A 20312-nucleotide genomic window follows, 5' to 3' on the forward strand; every position below is an offset into this window, starting at 1 on the left:
GACAGGCATGCTGATTGGGAAACAAAGAACGCTCCGGCCAGTGTAATTAGGTGAGACAATGTCCAGGGCTGTTATTGGCGGTAGATGTCGAAGAGGCTTCAGACATGGTTGGGGTCCTCCTGCTACTTGCAAACTTGGACAGCTATGCCTTTCCGCTCTCAAATACACCCCTGATTGTGTTTTGCATTTGAAAATGCGGCTACCAACACAGCACCAAACTTAATGGTGTGTTACTAAAGCTTAAATGCTTAAAAAAATTGTAAATGTTTCTAATATGACTTTGTCTCGCAGATATTTGATTATTTGTATTTTACAAAACGATATGTTTATGGTACTTGAAGTGGCCATCAAAGACCACTTTATCAGGAATACCTTTACACCCTTACACCTTTTACATTCATGTAGTTTTTCAATCATGACCACACATGATTGAAATAACATGATTGTGTAATAACACAAATTTACAGATGGTAAATGTTTGGTGACTATTTTTCCAGTCATTTAATTTCTAATGAGGGAATTTTCAAGTCATACTTAGTTTAGATAAATTAGTATCTACATTCTAGTAAATTAGTTGTAAATAACTGCTGCAATCGTAAGCATCTGTGCCATATAATTGCACTTGTTGAAACTGTTAGTTGCACTTGTTGATTTTGATTTTACTGTCACACCAGCGGATGCAATGAGCCGTGTAAGTAAAGCGCCAAGACACCACGCCAAGGTTCACACAATGGCCTGCGGCACTAGCAACCGGCTATCAACAGGGTGTTGTTCAGACAGCAGCCTCAAAACAGGACTCGTTCCCCACAGAGTGGTTGTCTCCTGAAAAGGGGGGGGGCAGAAATCCCAGCAGAGCGGCAAATCCGCTGCCCTGACCTCGCTGAGCCCCAGTGCCCTGACAAACGTCAATCCAATGTGCCCTCAGGCCTTTAATTAGCTGTCAATTAGTGCAAATTAATCAACTCCTTGCCTAATTAAGCAATGGCGACAGGCAGCCTCCAAAAACGCCATTGTGGAGGTACCATGAGAAAACTGGAACTAGCAAACTCTCTCTGCTTTGTGGGGTCATCACACCCCTGGCAGCACACATAAGGGAATTGAAGGGGGGGATTCTTCAGTGTGCTAGGATTTTTATTCTACCAAGTCAGCACAAGGTGTCTGCTGCTATTTGTATTTTTTAGATAAGACTGTATTGGGCACTACATGCATGTGGCAACTTTTCAGTGTTATTAATTGTAAGGCCCACAGACCTACAAGCTCCCTTCAATGGTAAAAGGAGTCCTTTCTAAGCCTGGTTAATCAGCTGTCCAATTTCAAACCATTTGTTATAATCTCAACTAAAGATTATAGAGCTGTGCTGAAAGTTAAATCTTCCACAACCTTATTCTCCACAGTGAATTATTTCTTTTGTCAGGGAACAAAGTATAAAAGTATTTAATACAACCTTTGAAGCAGTTCATCACTCCCAATAGGCCTGTGGGCCAAATGTGGACAAATGGCTTACAGCCCCGATCTCTCATTTAGATTGCCTGACATGAGCATATCAGGCTGTAGCAATCTGTGTATAGGGGTTGGGCTAATGCAGCATGCCATCCTTAACCACCGCTCATATCAAGCTTGTTACCTTCTAGTGACCTTCCCTATGAGTGAACGCTTTCACCCTACTCAGAAAGAAAAATAGCTGTCAACTGTTTCAAAATATGCTCGTAAACATGATTGGTATGCGCTGCGTTGTATGCCCCTGCTGAGGATTATTCCAACAGTCAAAGTCTGCATTCATGTGTTATGGACAAGGCTCCATTTTGCTGTCTTCATATTTTATCCATATTCCCAGCAGAGGCTGGTGCACTTGTGCATTGCAGAATACATTTTAATTATTGTCTCAACATTTAAAGATTGGACTCTTTTGCATGTGCAGCTCAAAAAAATAAACTTCATGCTGCAGTGCTTTATGAACACTGAGAACAACAACAAAAAAATGAATAATTACGCAACAGCTGTTTGCTTTTTAATCTGAAAGTCATCAGATCTTACAGCCTTTGATAGGCTACCCGATCTTCATGAATGACTGAACTAAATCTTTCCATAATCTGCAGCTTTATCAGTCTGTTCTCTTATGCATGCAAATCAGGAAGCACCTATTTTCCCAGTGTGAACAGTTTATCAAAAGCTTTGAGGCTTTTTACCCCATTTACAATAAGCGGCAAAGCCCGGCTCAGATTAGGCCAGCAGTGTTTTTGTATTTGACAGCAGAATTAATGAATATATAAAGCTTTAACGCAACTAGACGTTATCATTAACATATCAGCAGAACACTGATTTCTTCATTAACTGCAATGAAATTTCTATTCAACAGCTTCTAGTTCATTTCCATCAGTCCCCATGTAATTAGAGATGTTCAGACGTTTACAGAAACGTCACATGAGCTCTTTAAGCGATGATGTTTATCCACTTCATTCTATATTTTTTTAGATGTATGGCATGTGGATCTTGTTTATCTGAAGTGATGTTCTTAAATAGAGATTACTACATGTTCTTCATATGTGCAGTGTAGCCTGTGTTATTCCATATGGACACGTCTTTTTATATGATTAATTTTGATATATTGAGATGACTGAGTGTCAGTCTTTTGTTTGAGAGTTTGTTTATTTCCAACACGTTTAACTTGTTTTATTTGGGCCTACACGTATATAAACAACCCATTGTGCCTTATATCTTTTAAATTACTGTATCAATTCATATGTTTACATCTCCTTTTTAATTCTTGTACAATTAAAATGGCCACCTCGACTAATGATCCTGGCCTCATGCCAGTAAAGACTAAAAGCATGGCCTGCTAATTGAATAATGTCCCATATGTTCATGGGTTTCCTGTGGTGTTTTCCCTTTTAAACCGATAATCCCCCAAACAGTATTGCCTCTTATTTTCATTTGTACTTGTTTATTTTTATTCTAACCGTTCAGCTGTACAGTGAAAAAAAAAAATGGCGATGTGGTTGTTGCACCTGCACGCGTCACTTTAATTAGGCGGGAAAAGCGACGGGCTGCAAACTCTCGCGGGATTTTCCGCGACTTGGATCCTCACGCCGCCCTCACGCACGACTCGTGACGTTTATTTATGCATCAGCACATGGCACTTTGATAAGATACGTGTTATCTCGCTCCCCATCAGCGTCACGCTGCTCATTTCCATAAATTATCTCTTAGTAATTATCTGGCCAGATGTCCAAATTGTGGCACAAATGATCTCCAAACGAAACACATCTCACTGTAATTTTGGTAATAGCTGATTAGACCGTGTGGGCTGTGGAATTAAAAAAAAGGATATCTTTTGTAGTTTGAGCTCAAATGAGAAGGTCAGAGTCTGTGACTTTGAAACGCCATCTGTAGATTTCTCCATCATTCGCTTAGAGGTTTTTCTGTTTCACCACCTTTAAAAAAAATCATGTGATTATTAGATTCTCTCACTTTCTGCAATGATTTTATTCTAACAGATTATTATAGACTGTTGACGCTCATTATTAAGATCATAAATTAACCTTATCTGTTGTATTTGTTCCTGGGAGAAGACAAATCATTACTCATAATAAATAGAAAAAAAAGAAAACAAATTACAATGTACAACTCTTATAGCATCCTGAGTAATTCATTGTCAATTTGATGTTCAGTAAATTATAGCAAATGACAGCAAATGAAGCTGATTTTATGGTATTGAAAATTCCCAGGCAGATGATGTGATTATATCTGTATCAGAAGCAGAGTGAGGGACAGATGAGTCAAGTATACTGAAATGAGATTAGGTTTTTCAATAGATTATTATTAATTATAATATATTAAGTAGGGTTTTTTTTAAACCCCTAGTCATTAAGCTTTTAATCACCTCTAATAGTTTTAACAAGAACAAGAACAATAATCAAACTTGTGAAATTTTAACCTGTTTTCCCAAAAAGGGACAATCTGAGCCCCAAGAACTACTTTTATTGAAACATGACTCGTGACTTTTCGAAAACACGACTTTTGAATAGAACGTGTTTCCGATCGACCTAAAAATAAAGCAACACACAATATAAGAAGCAGGTATTAATTTTCATGATCAAATATAGTATCAGTATCACCGGTATTTCAAAGTCACTTGGATGTTGTCTGTCTCCCTGCATTTGATCCTTCAAAAGTGATATTTTGTGACGCTGTTATTGTGGGACGAAGTTATTATTATTATTATTATTATTATTATTATTATTATTATTATTATTATTATACAATCCTTTTTGACCTCTTGTTTCATCATACTTATATTTGTATTTATTTATTTTATACTAAGGATCTAGGCCTTGACATCACTCTGAGGTATGCAGTTTTCATGTAAGACATTGTTTTGGGATCAGAATAATTCAAATACAGTAGTCGAAATTATAGGTCAGTTTTCCCTGTTATTATTATTATTATTTTTATTATTATTGATGATGATGATGATGATGTAGTAAAATCATTGTTTTCCTGGGGTAAAAGGATGCCACTCTGCATGATTAAACATTGTACTATTTTTTGAGATTTCGTTTGTATTGAAATGAAATCTCGTGGATGAACAGAGGAAACGCGGACTGAAGCGCGGGAGACAGAGGGGAAATTGCTCGCAGGTGATTGGCTGTCGGCTTCGGGCCCATGTAGGGATGGACCTTTTGGATAAAAGGAGAATTTCTGGGGGGGAATCGCATGTATTTGCACTGGTGGATTCCTGTGCACAGGGGAAGCGGGGGAACTATCCTCAAAGGCACCATGACGGGGAAGGAAGGGGCTGTGTTATCGGAGAGTTTGAGCAAACCGAAATTAGTTGAAAACGGAGCGAGCAGCAACCCGCACTTGGCAAAGAGCATCACCGCGAACGCGCCCAGGTGCACGGGCTTCGGCATCCAGGAGATTCTGGGGCTGAATAAGGAGGCGTCCTCGGCGCCCCGGAGCGCGCTGGACTCCATCCCCGGGGGCGCGCACTTGCTGGCCGCGCGCTCTGTACTTGGCCCCGCCGCCGTCGGGGTCGGAATGGGATTCATCGGCCCTGGGGGTATTCCATCCTTCTACAGACAGCCCACGTTTCTGGAGGTCCTGTCAGACACACAGAACGTCCATCTCCAACCCCTCAACAAGACAGCGCATCAGGAGGCCGGACAGTCTGCCAGCTCAGGTGCGAGTCACACACACACACACACACACACACACACACACATTGGCCTCGTGGGGTATATGCGTGGTTCTGCGTTTCAGATTTGAGCGCTTTTCCATATTTCTCCATCCGACTTCTTCTTTATTATTATTATTATTATTATTATTATTATTATTACGTCATGTTATTGTGGCTAATTATCGCCAAGTCAATAGCAATTAACATTTAAATGAATGTAACTCCCGAATTCAGCAGAACAGTAACACGGATGGATTTATTTTTGAGGTAAATGAATTTAATAGGCCAGAAAAAAAACAACAACAACTGTTTCTGAATTTTATAGACTCAGAAGATGTTTCTTCGAGCGAACGAATAACATCCAAGTCCTCCCTGGGCCAGTGCAAGAAGCGAAAGAAGAGGCGACATAGGTAATTATTACTGTTATTTTACAGAAGTGTTATTAATTCAGGTTGAGAAATTCACCGTCCTCGAGCACTTTGGTATGGTGAATAATTGACTGTATAATGTCAAAATCTAATATGCATTTGAAGAGAATATGTCACTGTTGGAGTTTGCAGATTTATACCCATTTATCGGGATTTATCATTTATCATATAAATCTTTATATATATATATATATATATATATATATATATATATATATATATATATATATATATATATATATATATAGATAGATTATACAAACAGTAATAGTAACAATACAAACTATGTAATAAATAAAGAATCTTATATAAGCCCATAAATTTTAACTATTATTATTTATTTATTTATTTATTTTTATTATTTCTATAAGAATAAGAAATATCAGTAGAAATTGCTCCTACCAATTTTGCTCTTGGCTGGTAGTTGCCGAGTTTATATATATATATATATATATATATATATATATATATATATATATATATATATATATATATATATATATATATGTGTGTGTGTGTGTGTGTGTGTGTATGTATAAATTTAGCATATGAATGCACTATTATAAATGTCCTTTTAAAAGCGATTTTAAGAATTGTTCTTTTTTTTTTTTAAAGAATGCAATGTTGATGATTATTTTAGGGTTATATATTCTCTGTAGCTCTGTCGGATTTATACATTAAGTATTGAAACTACATCTCAAACGTACTGATCATATTTGCTGTATTATTATTATCAAAAAAGAAATAAATCAAATGCAGCAAATATTATCACTACAATTTATATTTACACAATAAAATAATGCATATAATGCATAAGTTTTGTTTCATAAATAATTACAGAGGAAAGGCTTAAGCTTATCCGAATATTGTAGGCCTTTAAAAAAATCTCAGCAAGCATTTGAACACTGCTCAAAGCCTAAAGCATTTATTATTATTATTATTATTATTATTATTATTATTATTATTATTATACTGTATAAAAATGGTTGAAGCTGTTTGTTATTAGCACCATGACAACATTTCCCCCAGACACAACGATGCGCTGCAATATTGTGTGGCTCACATGCAGAATAACTATTCTTTATAATAAAGTAAAGTAAAGTGTTTCAGGGAGATTTGTCATGTGAGCTGAGTAGACGCTCTTTCTTTTTATTCAGGACAATATTCACATCTTATCAACTGGAAGAACTGGAGAAAGCTTTTAATGAAGCGCACTATCCAGATGTGTACGCCAGAGAGATGCTGGCTATGAAAACTGAACTACCGGAGGACAGAATACAGGTAATGTAGGGTTTATAATCATAAAGCATGATTCTAAAGCCTTTTCTTAATTTCTATTTGTATTTACGCGATTCTGTCATTTCCTCTTAGACACGCATAATAACAACAACAACAAACGTTATTATCATCGTCATAATATGTTCACTTAAATATGTAATGTCAATATGTACATTTATTATTTATCTATTAATTATTATTATTACTATTAAGACAGTATCAATAATTCTGTATGTATATATTTTTATTTTATTTTATTTTATGGCATATCTAACATTACATGAATTCCCGAAAGGAGGTTAAAAAATGAAACCTTCATTCGGCGTGTCAATTATACATACTACAACTACAATATATTTCCATTTTGTGTCATTTTATTTCGTACATTTTTATATATTTATACATATTATATAGAGCTCAGTATTATATTAGCTCAAAACCTGTTGCCTTTTTAGTTCACGTCGTTCTTTCAGGCATCACCTGCTTTTATTCGTTTAGCTTTTATTCCGTTTATATGCCTATAATAATAATTCGTTTTAATTTAATGTGTTTTTTGGGAAACGCAATTTCTCCGGTCTTATTTGTTTACTCTGGAACATAGAACATTGATAGGATCTTATATATATATATATATATATATATATATATATATATATATATATATATATATATATATATATATATATATATATATATAATTTATTACATAGTGATATAAAGGAAACAGAAATGTAAAAGGCGTGTAAATCTCTAACATCTGTATTTATGCACGCTTTTCCTGCATTATGAAAAGAGTATTCAGGATGAAAATGATTTAATATTTTGACCATTCCTGTAGTTGGATCGAGTGTTTAAATCCAGGAATTAAGCATTAGTGTTTATGTTACGCCTTTCATCATATCCATAACCCCAAAAATACGGTGAAAGAAATCGAAGTTCGCTACCAATGAAAAAAATCATAGTTATTATTTATATAGAGATACAGATGTTAGAGACACGCGTGTATTCTGGCCTGATGCATTGATATCAAGAGTGAGATCATTGTTCTAAAACACGCTTGCAGCTACAGTAGTAATGCTAAAGGGGCGATTAAAAATTAAAATAAAAAATAAAAAATGGTCGACCCCGTGATCATGAAGGAGCCTGTTGGCTTTCTGTGCGGTGTTCCTCAGAACCTTCTAGATTTTGGCAGAGCTTCAGGTCCATCAGGTGGAGCTGTATCAATCAGCACCTTAACGACCCTTTAAAGCAATGCTTTGCCATCGCGCCATGCGATTTGGACACATCATTTCTCATCGGCTCTCATGATGAACGTGAAACAATTTTGCTCTCGGAGCCTGAGCGCTAACGACCTAATCAAGCAATCGCGGCGGAAGGAGATTGCGGGGTGACCCGAGCCATCCATCTGCCGACGCGCCTTTTTTAATCTCGCCCTCATTATGGCTCCTCTCGATGAATAAATAATACGGGGAAATAAATAAATAAATAGAACACGATCCCGCTCGCAGTCCAAAGTAAGATTAACATCTAATTTTCCTCATCTGGTGTAATTAGTTAAATCAGACGAGTGCGCGGAGTTGGAGGGGAGACGGAGCGGGGCGGAGGCGCGGCTCGGGGACTCCGCAGGTTCAGATGAAATAACTCCATTGAATTTATTAGCGCGGGTCAATGGCGCTGCTCCCCAGGGCGCTGCTCGTTTAATTTCCCGTGATATTTGCCCGCCTGTCCACCATCGATTGGGCCTGAAATTAACTTATTTTTCAATCAGCCTCGGCGTGCCCTAGGGGTCGCTTCTCCTCGCTGTCTCCGCCCGCTTTTCTTTACCGCGACCGATAACCAATTTCACTTGCATGAAATGAGAGATATCACGAGGAGCACCCACAACATTCCAAAATGCTTGGATAATATGGTAAAAATGTGCCCCGCCCCTTCGTGTCCGGTGGGCGTGGCCATATGCTATTTAAAAAAAAAAAAAAAAAAAAAAGCGAAAGCGAGATGCAGAACTTCTGCAATAACACTATTTTAAGCAGCTCTCGGCCAGATGTCCAGAAGTCTGTGTAAAAAAAGTGTAACAGGTTTGACGCTTGGCAATCCCCATCTGGCTGGATTTAAGAAATTCTCATAAGCATGGTTTATTAGATTAGTAATCACAGCTGAAAGAAGGTTATTTTAGAGAAAATCCTTCCATCCATCCTTGAATCCACCCACCCATCCATCCATCCAGTCATCCTCCCACACACCCATCGATTCATCCATCCATCCCATCATACATCCATCAATTAATCTTTCCATCCATCCATCCATCCATCCATCCATCCATCCATCATCCATCCATCCATCCTTTTTCCATCCATCCATCCATCCATCCATCCGTCCATCCATCCATCCATCTATCCATCCATTCAAGTCATCCCCATCTATCCACATATCCATCTTCTATCCATCTACCCATCAACCATCCATCTACCCATCCATCCTTTTTCCATCCATCCCTCCATCCATCCAGACATCCAGACATTCAAACATCCTTCAATTCATTCATCCATTCATCCATCCACCAATTAATCTTTCCATCCATCCACCCTGTCATCCACCTATCCATCCATCTATCAAGTAATTCATCCATCTATCCACATATCCATCCATCCATCCATCCATCCATCCATCCATCCATCCATCCTTTTTCCATCCATCCATCCATCCATCCATCCATCCATCCATCCATCCATCCATCCTTTTTTCCATCCATCCATCCATCCATCCATCCATCCATCCATACCTCTGACCCATTTCATTGTTTTTTTTTCTCTTCATGTGAGTTAACCCTCAGGTTTAACCTATTCACAGGTCTGGTTCCAGAATCGTCGAGCTAAATGGAGAAAGCGGGAGAAGTGTTGGGGCCGCAGCAGTGTGATGGCTGAATATGGACTGTATGGGGCCATGGTGCGTCACTCCATTCCTCTTCCAGAGTCTATACTGAAGTCTGCCAAGGACGGAATTATGGATTCCTGTGCACCTTGGCTACTAGGTATGAAAATATTCTGCATTATATAAAGTATTAAAAAATTGAGCTATCACACAATAGAAATAAAATTGGAATCCCGATGATGCTACAGACAAAAGAGCATAACTGTATCACAACTGTATCTGTCAAGTGGGTGAGAAAGAAAACATTCCACTCTTCTCATGTGAATTAAGCATCCTGAGCACAATTGGATTATGATGACTGAAAGAAAAGTGGGCGAAATTATTACAATTATGAAACACTAAACAGTGCTTTCGGAATATATCTTAAGCCACAGATGTGATTGATAAGGTGATAAATTTTGAAATGTTTGTAAGTTTTCCTACTGTTTTCAGACTAGTAAGAATGTTTTTTTAGAGGAAGAATTTCCTTGTCTATTAAAGATTGTACTTTTGTTTTGCTATTAGTTTTATTCATTCATCTTCAGTTACCACTTTCCTGGTCAGGGTTGAATGGAGTAATCTTTAAGTTTGTTCAAATTTAGATGTTCACTTCTTTCTTTGAATGTGACAATTCTGTGGACCAAAAAAAAGATTTATCCTAATATGCTTTGTACAAGGCCAATATTAACTACTATAATGCTTGTTTGGTCCTTAAATAAACCAGGAAACTTAAACATTCTTAAGATTATACTTTAAATAAAAATTAAATATTTAAATTAAATCAAGCTTTAGTTAAACAATTATGCTATTTATTAATGTAGTGTTTTATAGAATGTTTGCACTTTGCAAAATGTAAAAAAAAAAAAAAAGAATTCACATTTTTTCATTAACTGGTTCAAAATTGGCAGGTCCACACTCATAATCATTCATATCATGACAAAACAGATGGTTCTCATATTGTTTTACTCATACAGCTTTTTTTTCTTCGCTGTTTGATGGCAGAACTGCTGAGCTTTGCATAAATGCACAAAGATTAAAAATATTCAAAGCAATGGCCTGCTTTAATACCTGTCCACATTACTCCCTTGAGCTATTTTATTTCTTCACTTTTCAAAAAGCCTTGTTGTAAATATAAACACATATACCCAGTCTCCTGTAGTATATAGTACAGGAGTGTGTATTATAATGATATCTCAGTGTAATATATTCAAAACTACACATTATTTAGAGATGACCAACAACACAAAGTATCAGTGAATGTAGGTTTTGTAATGATACACATACATGCTATCATAATTGCTATTGCCATAATTATTAATTATATATTTACATAACTATATATTTTCAATCTTTTAATGCAGGACATACATATTAAACTTATTTAAAGGTAATTATGATATTCTTAAAAAAATTCATAGCAGCATAACAAATCCAAAAGGTGACTCTCAAAAGCTGGAATCGGATCCAAGCATATATTCTATAATATACAAGTGGCAGGAATTCTCACTGACTGAGCAGAAACATGCGGACAAAAAAGAAAAAGCGCAACTAAACATGGGAGTTAAAGCCTAGTCCTCAGGAGTGCTTCAACTCTAGTCACTAATTCACTAGTACATTAGTAGTGTACCAGTTCGAATCCCTAGTCTCTTGTCGTTTACCAGTTCAAATGTCTTTCCAATCCCCAGGCACTTCTCTAAATCCGAATCCCTCATCGTTCTTTGCAGGGATGCACAAGAAATCGCTGGAGGCAGCATCAGGCACACCGAGCCGGAAGCCTGACATGCCTCAGCATCCAAACAACGCCGACGTTGACGACACTGATGCCGAGGAGCGAAGGAGCGACTCACCTATGTCTAAAGAGGAACTGAGGGAGAACAGCATTGCTGCTCTCAGGGCCAAAGCACAGGAGCACAGTGCCAAAGTGCTGGGGACAGTGACTAACAAGAGACCTGAGCATAAAACACAGGGGGAAATGGATGAGAAGTCCAGCGTGGAACACACTGACTCCCAAGAAGAAAAAGAGAGCTCTTAGATATGCACTTATAACCTTCGGTCCTACAGCATTGTGTCTTTCTGTAGCTTTCCTTCAAACAAATCCTGATTATCTCTTCTGTATTTCCTCAGAAACCCACAGGCAAACAGTGGATCTTGGTCTTACCTAGCTAGCGCTATTTTCCTGTTCTCACTTCAGCTTCGGCTGTTTTTCTTGATAATGTTGATCGGAAAATACAGAAAGCATGACATGCTAAAGTTTATTTTTATTTTATAACGTACTTGCCACTAAGTGTCATTTGGTTCCATATACAGTGTAATGCTCGTACAAGAAATATCTGTAGCCACAATCTGGCTTTATTTCTTTAAACTTACTAAACATAAGATTTTTTTTTATTGTTACTTTCAAATGAACCATTTAAAAGAGTTTCTCATCAAGTCTGTACACTATATTTCTTTTAAAAAGCACTTAGTGGTTGGTACACAAGTTGTATTAGAATGTAACACTGTACATATTGTAAATAAAAATAGCTCGCTACAGTATTGTTTGAAGTACAATTGAATGTACTGTAGTCTTATAATATGTGAGGTTCTGTTCTGAGTAAAATGTTGATCAGATTATTAAAAAAAAAAAACATCCAAAATGTTGACCTATGCCTTTTATATGAGAACAGTGATCAGATTTCTCATTACGTTTTTAGAGAATACAGAGATCATTTTGAAATCCTAAATCATACAACACTACAAGGAGAATATTCTAAACAAATAATAAAAAAAAAAAACTGCTTATTTGAGCATCATATAGGTCATTAACTACACGGTATACGAACAATCTGCTAATCGTGACAAACACGGAAAAAGAGAATTTTCAGTCTTTTATTTTCTTGGATCGAAGCTGACTTTAGCTATATCTATGATTAACAACATGAGATAAACAAAGGTAACACAACACTGCTTTATAAAAGTAATTTTCTACTTATTAGGCCTGATGTGCCCTTTTTCCTCTATATTTTAGCTGAGTGTCTGTGTGTCAGCAATTCGAATCACATTTGCAATATCTCGATCTAGCTAGATTGAAAAGCAGGAACAGTGCATGGCAGGCGTATGGGAGAGAGAGAGCATGAACACAGCCCTGGATATGCTGCTCTCCACCTAAATCACAGCCACTAGTGCTCATGCTCACTCTAGATCTTCTGTTGAGAACTGATTTGATCCTTCATGTGTTTTATTCCTCATGTAACCTTGTAAATATGTAATTATTTCTCAGTAAAGTACTTGTATTAGTTGAAATGAAAATGTTAGAGTTGTTTGTTATTTGTGATCTCTCTCTCTCTCTCACACACACACACACACACACACACACACACACACACATGATCCTATCCTGCCCTTATTATTGAAGGCTGTCAACAGATTATTGATACACACTGTTAATTCAGTCCTCATTTCATTTAATTTACTTAGTGTCTGTGTAATTAATTAGTTGCCATCTGCAGCGATTAAGCCTGGCTTATAATGCAGCAAAATACCTCTATCCCATTTTCAGCTGATTGCTATTTATGATGTATGATGATACGTGTTTGGAAGCCGTTCCACCACTTACCGTTTTCGCCAAAAAAGAATTCTTTTGGTAAAACATTCGTGTCTATTGTAATGCAATGCTGTGCCAGCGGTAGATGATACCTGCATCTGTGTGAGACAAAAGTATTATAATTTCATGCTGTTCTTCCTGCAATGGTCTTCCAGACATCATCCTGTGTGAAAGTCTTTTTAAATCCAGTAATGTTTTGAGGTAGATGCTTTTAATTTACACTTAGACATTAGGAATTAGCCTAATTCATAGATAGATAGATAGATAGATAGATAGATAGATAGATAGATAGATAGATAGATAGATAGATAGATAGATAGATAGATAGATAGATAGATAGATAGATAGATAGATAGATAGATAGATAGATAGATAGATAGATAAAACCACAATGTCCAAAAAGCTCTACAATTAGACTTAATAAATTGGGTATACTTTATTAAAATCTTAATAAAGTGCTATGTGGTTTTTTGGTGTCTCTGGGCCCCTGAGCAAGGCTCTTAACCCCATAACTGCTCAGTTGTATGAATGAGATAAACATAAGTCGCTCTGGAAATGTAAATTTTCAAATTCTGATTAAAGAAAATGCAGTTAACTGGTGAGATTTCTGTTGTTGAACTTCAAATACATTACAGATAAAAGGTTAACACATTCAGGAGTTTTCCCAGTGCTTTTTATATTCCTATTTGATTATTTTTTTTTTTGTCTTTGCAGTATTACTTCACCCATTCCGGAGTTACACCATGCAACACATTGAATACCTAATTGTGTTTAAGCCTTTTAAGCCATGTGATGACATATGAGATTCTATTTTTTAATAAATACAGTAATGTTTCAATACAACACAGAACTTGTGCACAGGCAAGAAATGGAGCTTAGGAATCTGTCCCAATTCCTGGAGGTTACCTGATTTTGGACCGCTTCCAGTCATTCTCTTTTACCTGCTTCAGGATAATGTGATAAATCACATGAGGCAATATGCATGCTGGCACGGCCAGATGTACAAAGCCCAAGTATTGAGTGCAGACAAATGAATAACTTGCATGTCAAACCGACTATATTTTGGTCTGGTCTGCAGAGGTTGACTCTTCTGTGAGCAATAGCTCTGTAAACCCTAGACCAGGGGTCACCAACGTGGACCACATGAGTAGCCCGCAGGCCTTTTCTAAAAATAGCTGTTTACTACTTTGTTAAATCATTGTTGATACTTATTATGAGAAATCATTAACATGATCAGTGTCTTCACATAGATGAATATCATTAATTATTAATAATAGCATATAATAAAAGGTAAATTGAGCAAACTGAAAACTGTGTGTATCAAACTGGTAGCCCTTCACATTAATGGTACCCAAGAAGTAGCTCTCAGTTTCAAAAAGGCTGGTGACCCCTGCTCTAGACCAAGCCAGGAAGCAGAATTCTCTTATAGGAACTTAAAACTAGATTGTAGTGGCCTAAAGGTAGCACTCGAATGGTCCATTTGGTCAATGCTTGCTTGATGGTTTTGAAACCAGTGCCCTCCTTTTCAGAACTTTTTAGAAGGATGGCCTTTTTAGGGTCAGTTTTAACACATCATACAGAGAAAATTGTGCTAACCACATAAGATAAAATGTATAAAGGAATTTATATGAGCATGTCTCCTTACCTTTAAAAAGGAAAAGTCTATAGCTATTTCTGGAAAATGTTTGGCAAAATCCTCGTTCCGGCTTCCTTTAGCTTTCCAAACACACTGGTGGCTTCTTCCCTTAACAAATGTGCCCTAATAGACTTTGAGATTTGGCATCCTCATCAGTTTATTCATGTTTGTTCATGCTGAATCTAAAGACGACTATTTGTATTGCAGTAAACACTCCATAGCATAAAAACTGCTAGAAAATAATCATTGGATGTCTTTTTGTGAATGCTGTTCTGTGAATGTTGTCCCTCTTCATCAAGGGAGAAGTAACTTTATGACTAAGTCCCTAATGCTGAGCACTGCCACTACCATTGGCAGACTCGATACATTTCTCAAAGCAAATGCTATTAAGGCTGAAATGAAAAAAGATGTGTCACATTTTATGCCAGACCTGATTTTTAAGTGAAGGATCAACTGAGTAGACTGATTTGAAGGTGATCACATTGTGCAAATGTTATAGAGCGATGCACATAAAAAGGTATAAAGTAATAAACACAGACTTTTACTGTACACTCGATCTGTGCCATTCCTTGTGGTGAAAGTTTTATTGTGTACACTACATGGCCAAAATTATGTAGACACCAGATCACCAAACTCATCTGTGCTTTCTGAACATCTCATTACAAAGGAGCCTGCTATAACAACCTCTTCTCTTCTGGATAGGATTTCCACATGATTTTGGAACATGGATGTGGGAGTTTCTGCTGAAAAAGCAATAATGAGGTTGGGTACTTATGTTGGTTGAGAGGCCTGGATTTACAATTTGTCCTAAAGGTCTTTATATCAGTGCTTTGTGCAGGCCACTTGAGTTTTTCTGACCCTGTTTTATGCAACTTCATGATTCTCAAACAAATTTTAGACTAAAACTATAAAATACAGTGAATTTTTGATTTTAAAGAAATTGAAGCCATTTACGGAAAACACAAATAGGATTGTGATGGTCAGGTGTCCATATACTTTTGCCCGCCCAATGTATCGTTTGCCACGAAAGTTGTGTATATTGTGGTTTTAATCGAAACCTGCCAAGTGAAAATACATATCACACGCGCAAAATCTAACCTTGTGTCACGCCAGCAGCAAACAAAAAAGGTAGCAGTGCATTGTTCATAAATTCGCAAAACTGCCAGATTATTCAAAATTCCCTTTAAATCAGAGGTGCACAAACCTTTAACTATAAAGGGACAAACATTCAAGATGATTGACCTTGTGGGACGTAAGTAAATGATGCAAGAATGTAAATGTTCTTACCACCATACTTTGAGAAGTTTGTTACATAATAACGCATATGGTATTCTTTCAAAACAGCAACTGACTGTTAGCAAAGTGGATGCAATGCCTTTGAATTGACTTCTGTAAATAAAAAACACCTTGTTAGTTTTTTCCCTCTTGTCTGTGTAACACTGCCTTGATCTCTCCATATGTAGCTGTTCCTCGAGTGTTGCAAAGAACACCGTACTTGCACCTTGAATGCACATACAATTAAATATGCATGCACATACAATTAAAGAGTCAAATTCACTTATATTCTCTATTTATGTTTTACCATTTTTTTGCATCTTAAACAAAAGATCTGTGTCAATGGCATTTTCTTTTTTTTTTTTTTGTTCCTCTTCTTATATATGGCATGCTGGGCCAAATCAAAGGTCACCACCGGTCAACGTGGGCCCTGGGGCCCTAGTGTCAGCGTCTCCACATTAAATACTTGTCTAAAAGATGAAGGTATTAGGAAACCCCAGTGCAAATGATCCCTGTGAGCATACTGCCATCTGCTGGTAATATGCTTTCATGGGATAATTTGCACTGGGGTTTCCGAAACCATCATCTTTAAGAAAAGTGCAAATTATCCCTGTGAGCATACTGCCATCTGCTGGTAGTATGCTTACATGGGCTTTTTGCATTAGCTGAACTACGATTCAACTGAAATAAGTCTCATATGCACCACGCACACGTTATATATTTCGACTTCTATATACCGATTAAAATTAGACTTGCGTTAAAAATAATCCCTGTTACTCAGTACTGAACTGTGGAATTGTGTGCAGCTGTGTGTAAGTTTAATAACACCTGAATATGAGAACCCAGGTGGCAGATGGCATGTAACGCCACGTTAAAGATTCCGGAAACGGAAATGACGCCATTTGTTGTGATCCAGCGCCCGCCCCCTCGCCATTGTAGCATGGATGCGAGCGTCTATCGCCTAGCTACCGTTATAAAGCTGTACAGGATTATCAAATCTGCAGGCCAACACGTTTTGGACAAATCTCTGAACTGTGTATTCTTTCAGGTTTAAACTACAACCGGTTGTGGTTAAGCGGTGCCGCTCGATAGCTTTTACGTGGACGTGTTTGCGACGGACTGCTTCCAAATCCAAAATGGCGGACAACGAAGATGAGAGCAGTACTACGAACGGCTCGGCTTTGACAGCGGCCAGTCCGGTAAATGTGAGCGAATCTCAGGCGAACGTACCGGCATCCACCAGCTCTCAAATCGAGGTAGGACAAGGAGAGGGCAGCATTAAAGTATTCGTGAGTGGTGAAGGGGGCGGCGAACACGGCCTGTCACACTTAGTAGCCGCCATGCCCAGCGAGTCAAGTGCTGATACTGGAGCCAGCGACGCATCATCGGAGGTGATCGGGCAGATTTTGGGCGCCGAGGTTCTGACATCATACGTGCATACGTCTGACAACGCGGAGGAAAACGTGACCACGGAGTGCACGACAATCAGCAGCGATTTTCTGAATGCCCTCGGGCCCGCGACCACGATCATTTACGTGCAGCCTGATGGCAGTTTCGTGGAGAGCTCTGGTCTAACTGTGGAAGAGCAACAGCAGTTACTGGAGCAACTGTCCAAACAGCAGCTTGTGCAAGTGACCGGAAGTGAAGCGACACGAGTGATCGAGCAGAGCCAGACACTGATACCGACACCGGTACAAGCACCGGCACCAGTACAGGCACCAAAACCTCTCCAGAGCGCCAAACCCGCCGTTATCTCCAGTGTGGACGTGCAACAGGTTATCGATCACGTTAACAAGTCGCAGGTGCGCGCGCAGACTCCCAAAATCCTGCAGAGGAGCATCCAAGCTCAGACTCCCTCCTATATAACTCTGGAGGCTGGGAACGTCATTTCAGGACAAGTGACGACCGCAATGCAACCACAGCCGTTTACAATCGTGCAGAACGCGTCCCAGCAACTGCAGAGTGTCGCCAAACAGGTGGCACTGCACCAGTCCCAAAACGGAGCACAACCCATTCAGCAAAAGGTAAGAGCTCTACGCAGCACGCAGGATCCTGCAGATCTTCTACTGTAATCAATAATCCAAGATCACCCAGCTGCTCTGTGGGCTTCCCTCTCAGGGGCCCGAAATACTCACTAATATGTTCTACATCTACATGTGTACATGTTCCTGTTTTATTCTGGAGGCATGTGGTGAATCCAAAGCCTTCCCAAAGAACACCAGATGTGAGGCAGGAACACACCCTGTATGGGATACTAGTTCGTTGCAGGGTTCCATACATACACACACACACACACACACACACTTTTAAATTCGCCAGTTCATGTATTACCATGTCTTTGGGATGTTACTAGTGAACCTAAAGGACGCAAGGTAACTTGAGCACAGGATCTTTGAGCTGATAACATTACCTGCTGAGCCACTAGGCTGCTCCAGCATTTTCCCACCCAAACAGAATTTGTAAGGAAGCAAATGTTGCATCATCTGAGGATTAATTGACCTTTTTTAAGGGCCAACTAGTAATATAAGGGCAACTGTAATATTTGAGATTGTATCACATAGTGTATACTGTATTTTAGGAATTGTATTGTTGTCATTGTGTCAAAAAACACATGGCTACAGGGTGAAAATTTCAAAGTGACAGGAAGAAGCATATTGGCAGCATGGCAAAAGACCTTTCAGATTCTCCTGCAAATCCAGACACCTAGTCAGCGTTTTGCTGTTAAACTCAGACATGTTTATTTATCTGTATAAACTATACATTGGCTTGATTGTCTGGTCAAAACTTGTCATGTTCTCTAGAACTACTTCATTCAGTTATTGTGCCTGTAACGTTTCAGAAGTAACCCAAGTTAAATGGTATTGTGAGCTTAGTTTGGGGGGAAAAATTTTTTTTTATAATGTGAATTGTGTTGCATTTTCCTCCATTATTGCAGATTGTTCCCAAACCTGCAAGTGAACTAATTCAGATATCATTCACTGAAGGCTGTGTTACAAACACTCGTGACACAGCACTGTGAATTACTCCTCTGATCATGCTTTCAAGTTGTAGCTTCAAAATGGATAATCGCATCAATACTTAATGTACAATATACTTAAACGAACCGTATAAATGCATTCATTCTAAAATATATTTTTATCTTTGAATCCCCAGCTAGCTGAACCTATCCGCATACAAGTGCAGGCTCCACCAAAACAGGAAATCAAGCAACGTCAGACCACACCCATCACCATCCTTCAATCTCAGAGCCTGCCAGTAAGCCAGTCTGTGGTGAAAGTCTCCACTGTAGGCACAGTCAGTACTCCTCAGATTATCCACATTACACCTGTACCTGGCCAGCAGCAATACTTCTTACAGAATCCAGGAGAACCTCCCATTCAACTTCTCCTTCAGAAACCGGCGTCTGTAGTTAGCAGCATTTCAGTTCCAATTGTACATAAAGTCCAAGCTCCTGTCTCTTCCTCTAGCTTGACCACCACTGTAAAAAGTCCTGCGCCCAAACCCACTACAGTCTCCATCCAGCCCACTTTGATTTTAACCCCATCCACTAGTGTTTCATCCACAACCTCCAAGGTATTGACTTCGCCCACTAAGGCCACAACAGTGGCCACCAAGATTTTGGCTCCGGCCGTCGAAAAAGAGAAACCCAAAGCGAAGAACCGCAAGAAAAAGCCTCAAAAAATTCAGACTCGTTCCGGCAGAGTGTCTCGGCCACCAAAGCATAAGGTAAAGGACTATAAATTTATCAAAACTGAAGACTTGGCAGAAAGCCATCAGTCAGATTCTGATGACTATTCAGAGATCAGCATGGAAGATGAAGAGGGCAGCGAAGGCAAGAAGAAGACGGATGTTGACGGTTTGTCCCTCCGCAGCAAAGCTTTTAAATGTGAAACATGTGAGAAGTCCTACATAGGCGTTGCAGGTTTGAACAGGCACTATAAACTCAATCCCACTCATGACAAAAGTCAGACATCAAACCCAGATGTGAGCGAAGACTCCAAACCCACAGAAGAAACGACACAGAGTGAA

At 38.5% G+C, this 20312-nt stretch overlaps 2 protein-coding genes across 3 annotated transcripts in view; both read left to right on the plus strand.

The window, feature by feature from the left end:
- The first annotated feature begins 4463 nt into the window (after window positions 1–4463).
- Window positions 4464–12425, plus strand: vsx2 (visual system homeobox 2). Of its 2 annotated transcripts, none has more exons than XM_046856136.1 (5): window positions 4464–5179; window positions 5502–5586; window positions 6762–6885; window positions 9730–9910; window positions 11475–12425. In XM_046856136.1, the coding sequence occupies exons 1-5, from the start codon at window positions 4714–4716 to the stop codon at window positions 11819–11821; spliced, it is 1203 nt and encodes a 400-aa protein (XP_046712092.1). In that variant the 5' UTR covers window positions 4464–4713; the 3' UTR covers window positions 11822–12425. The 2 variants fall into 2 exon arrangements, with proteins under 2 accessions (XP_046712092.1, XP_046712093.1); XM_046856137.1 differs by having other exon boundaries at window positions 4465–5179; window positions 11514–12425.
- A 4653-nt stretch (window positions 12426–17078) lies between these two features.
- Window positions 17079–20312, plus strand: part of znf839 (zinc finger protein 839) — an 11520-nt gene continuing 8286 nt past the window's right edge. The window contains exons 1-2 of the mRNA XM_046854934.1: window positions 17079–18307; window positions 19437–20312. The exon at window positions 19437–20312 is cut by the window's right edge and continues 42 nt beyond it. Of these exons, the coding sequence (XP_046710890.1) occupies window positions 17420–18307; window positions 19437–20312 (1764 nt within the window). The 5' untranslated portion in view covers window positions 17079–17419. The remainder of the gene's footprint in view (window positions 18308–19436) is intronic.

Source organism: Silurus meridionalis, chromosome 8 (assembly GCF_014805685.1).
Source record: "Silurus meridionalis isolate SWU-2019-XX chromosome 8, ASM1480568v1, whole genome shotgun sequence".
NCBI lineage: Eukaryota > Metazoa > Chordata > Actinopteri > Siluriformes > Siluridae > Silurus > Silurus meridionalis.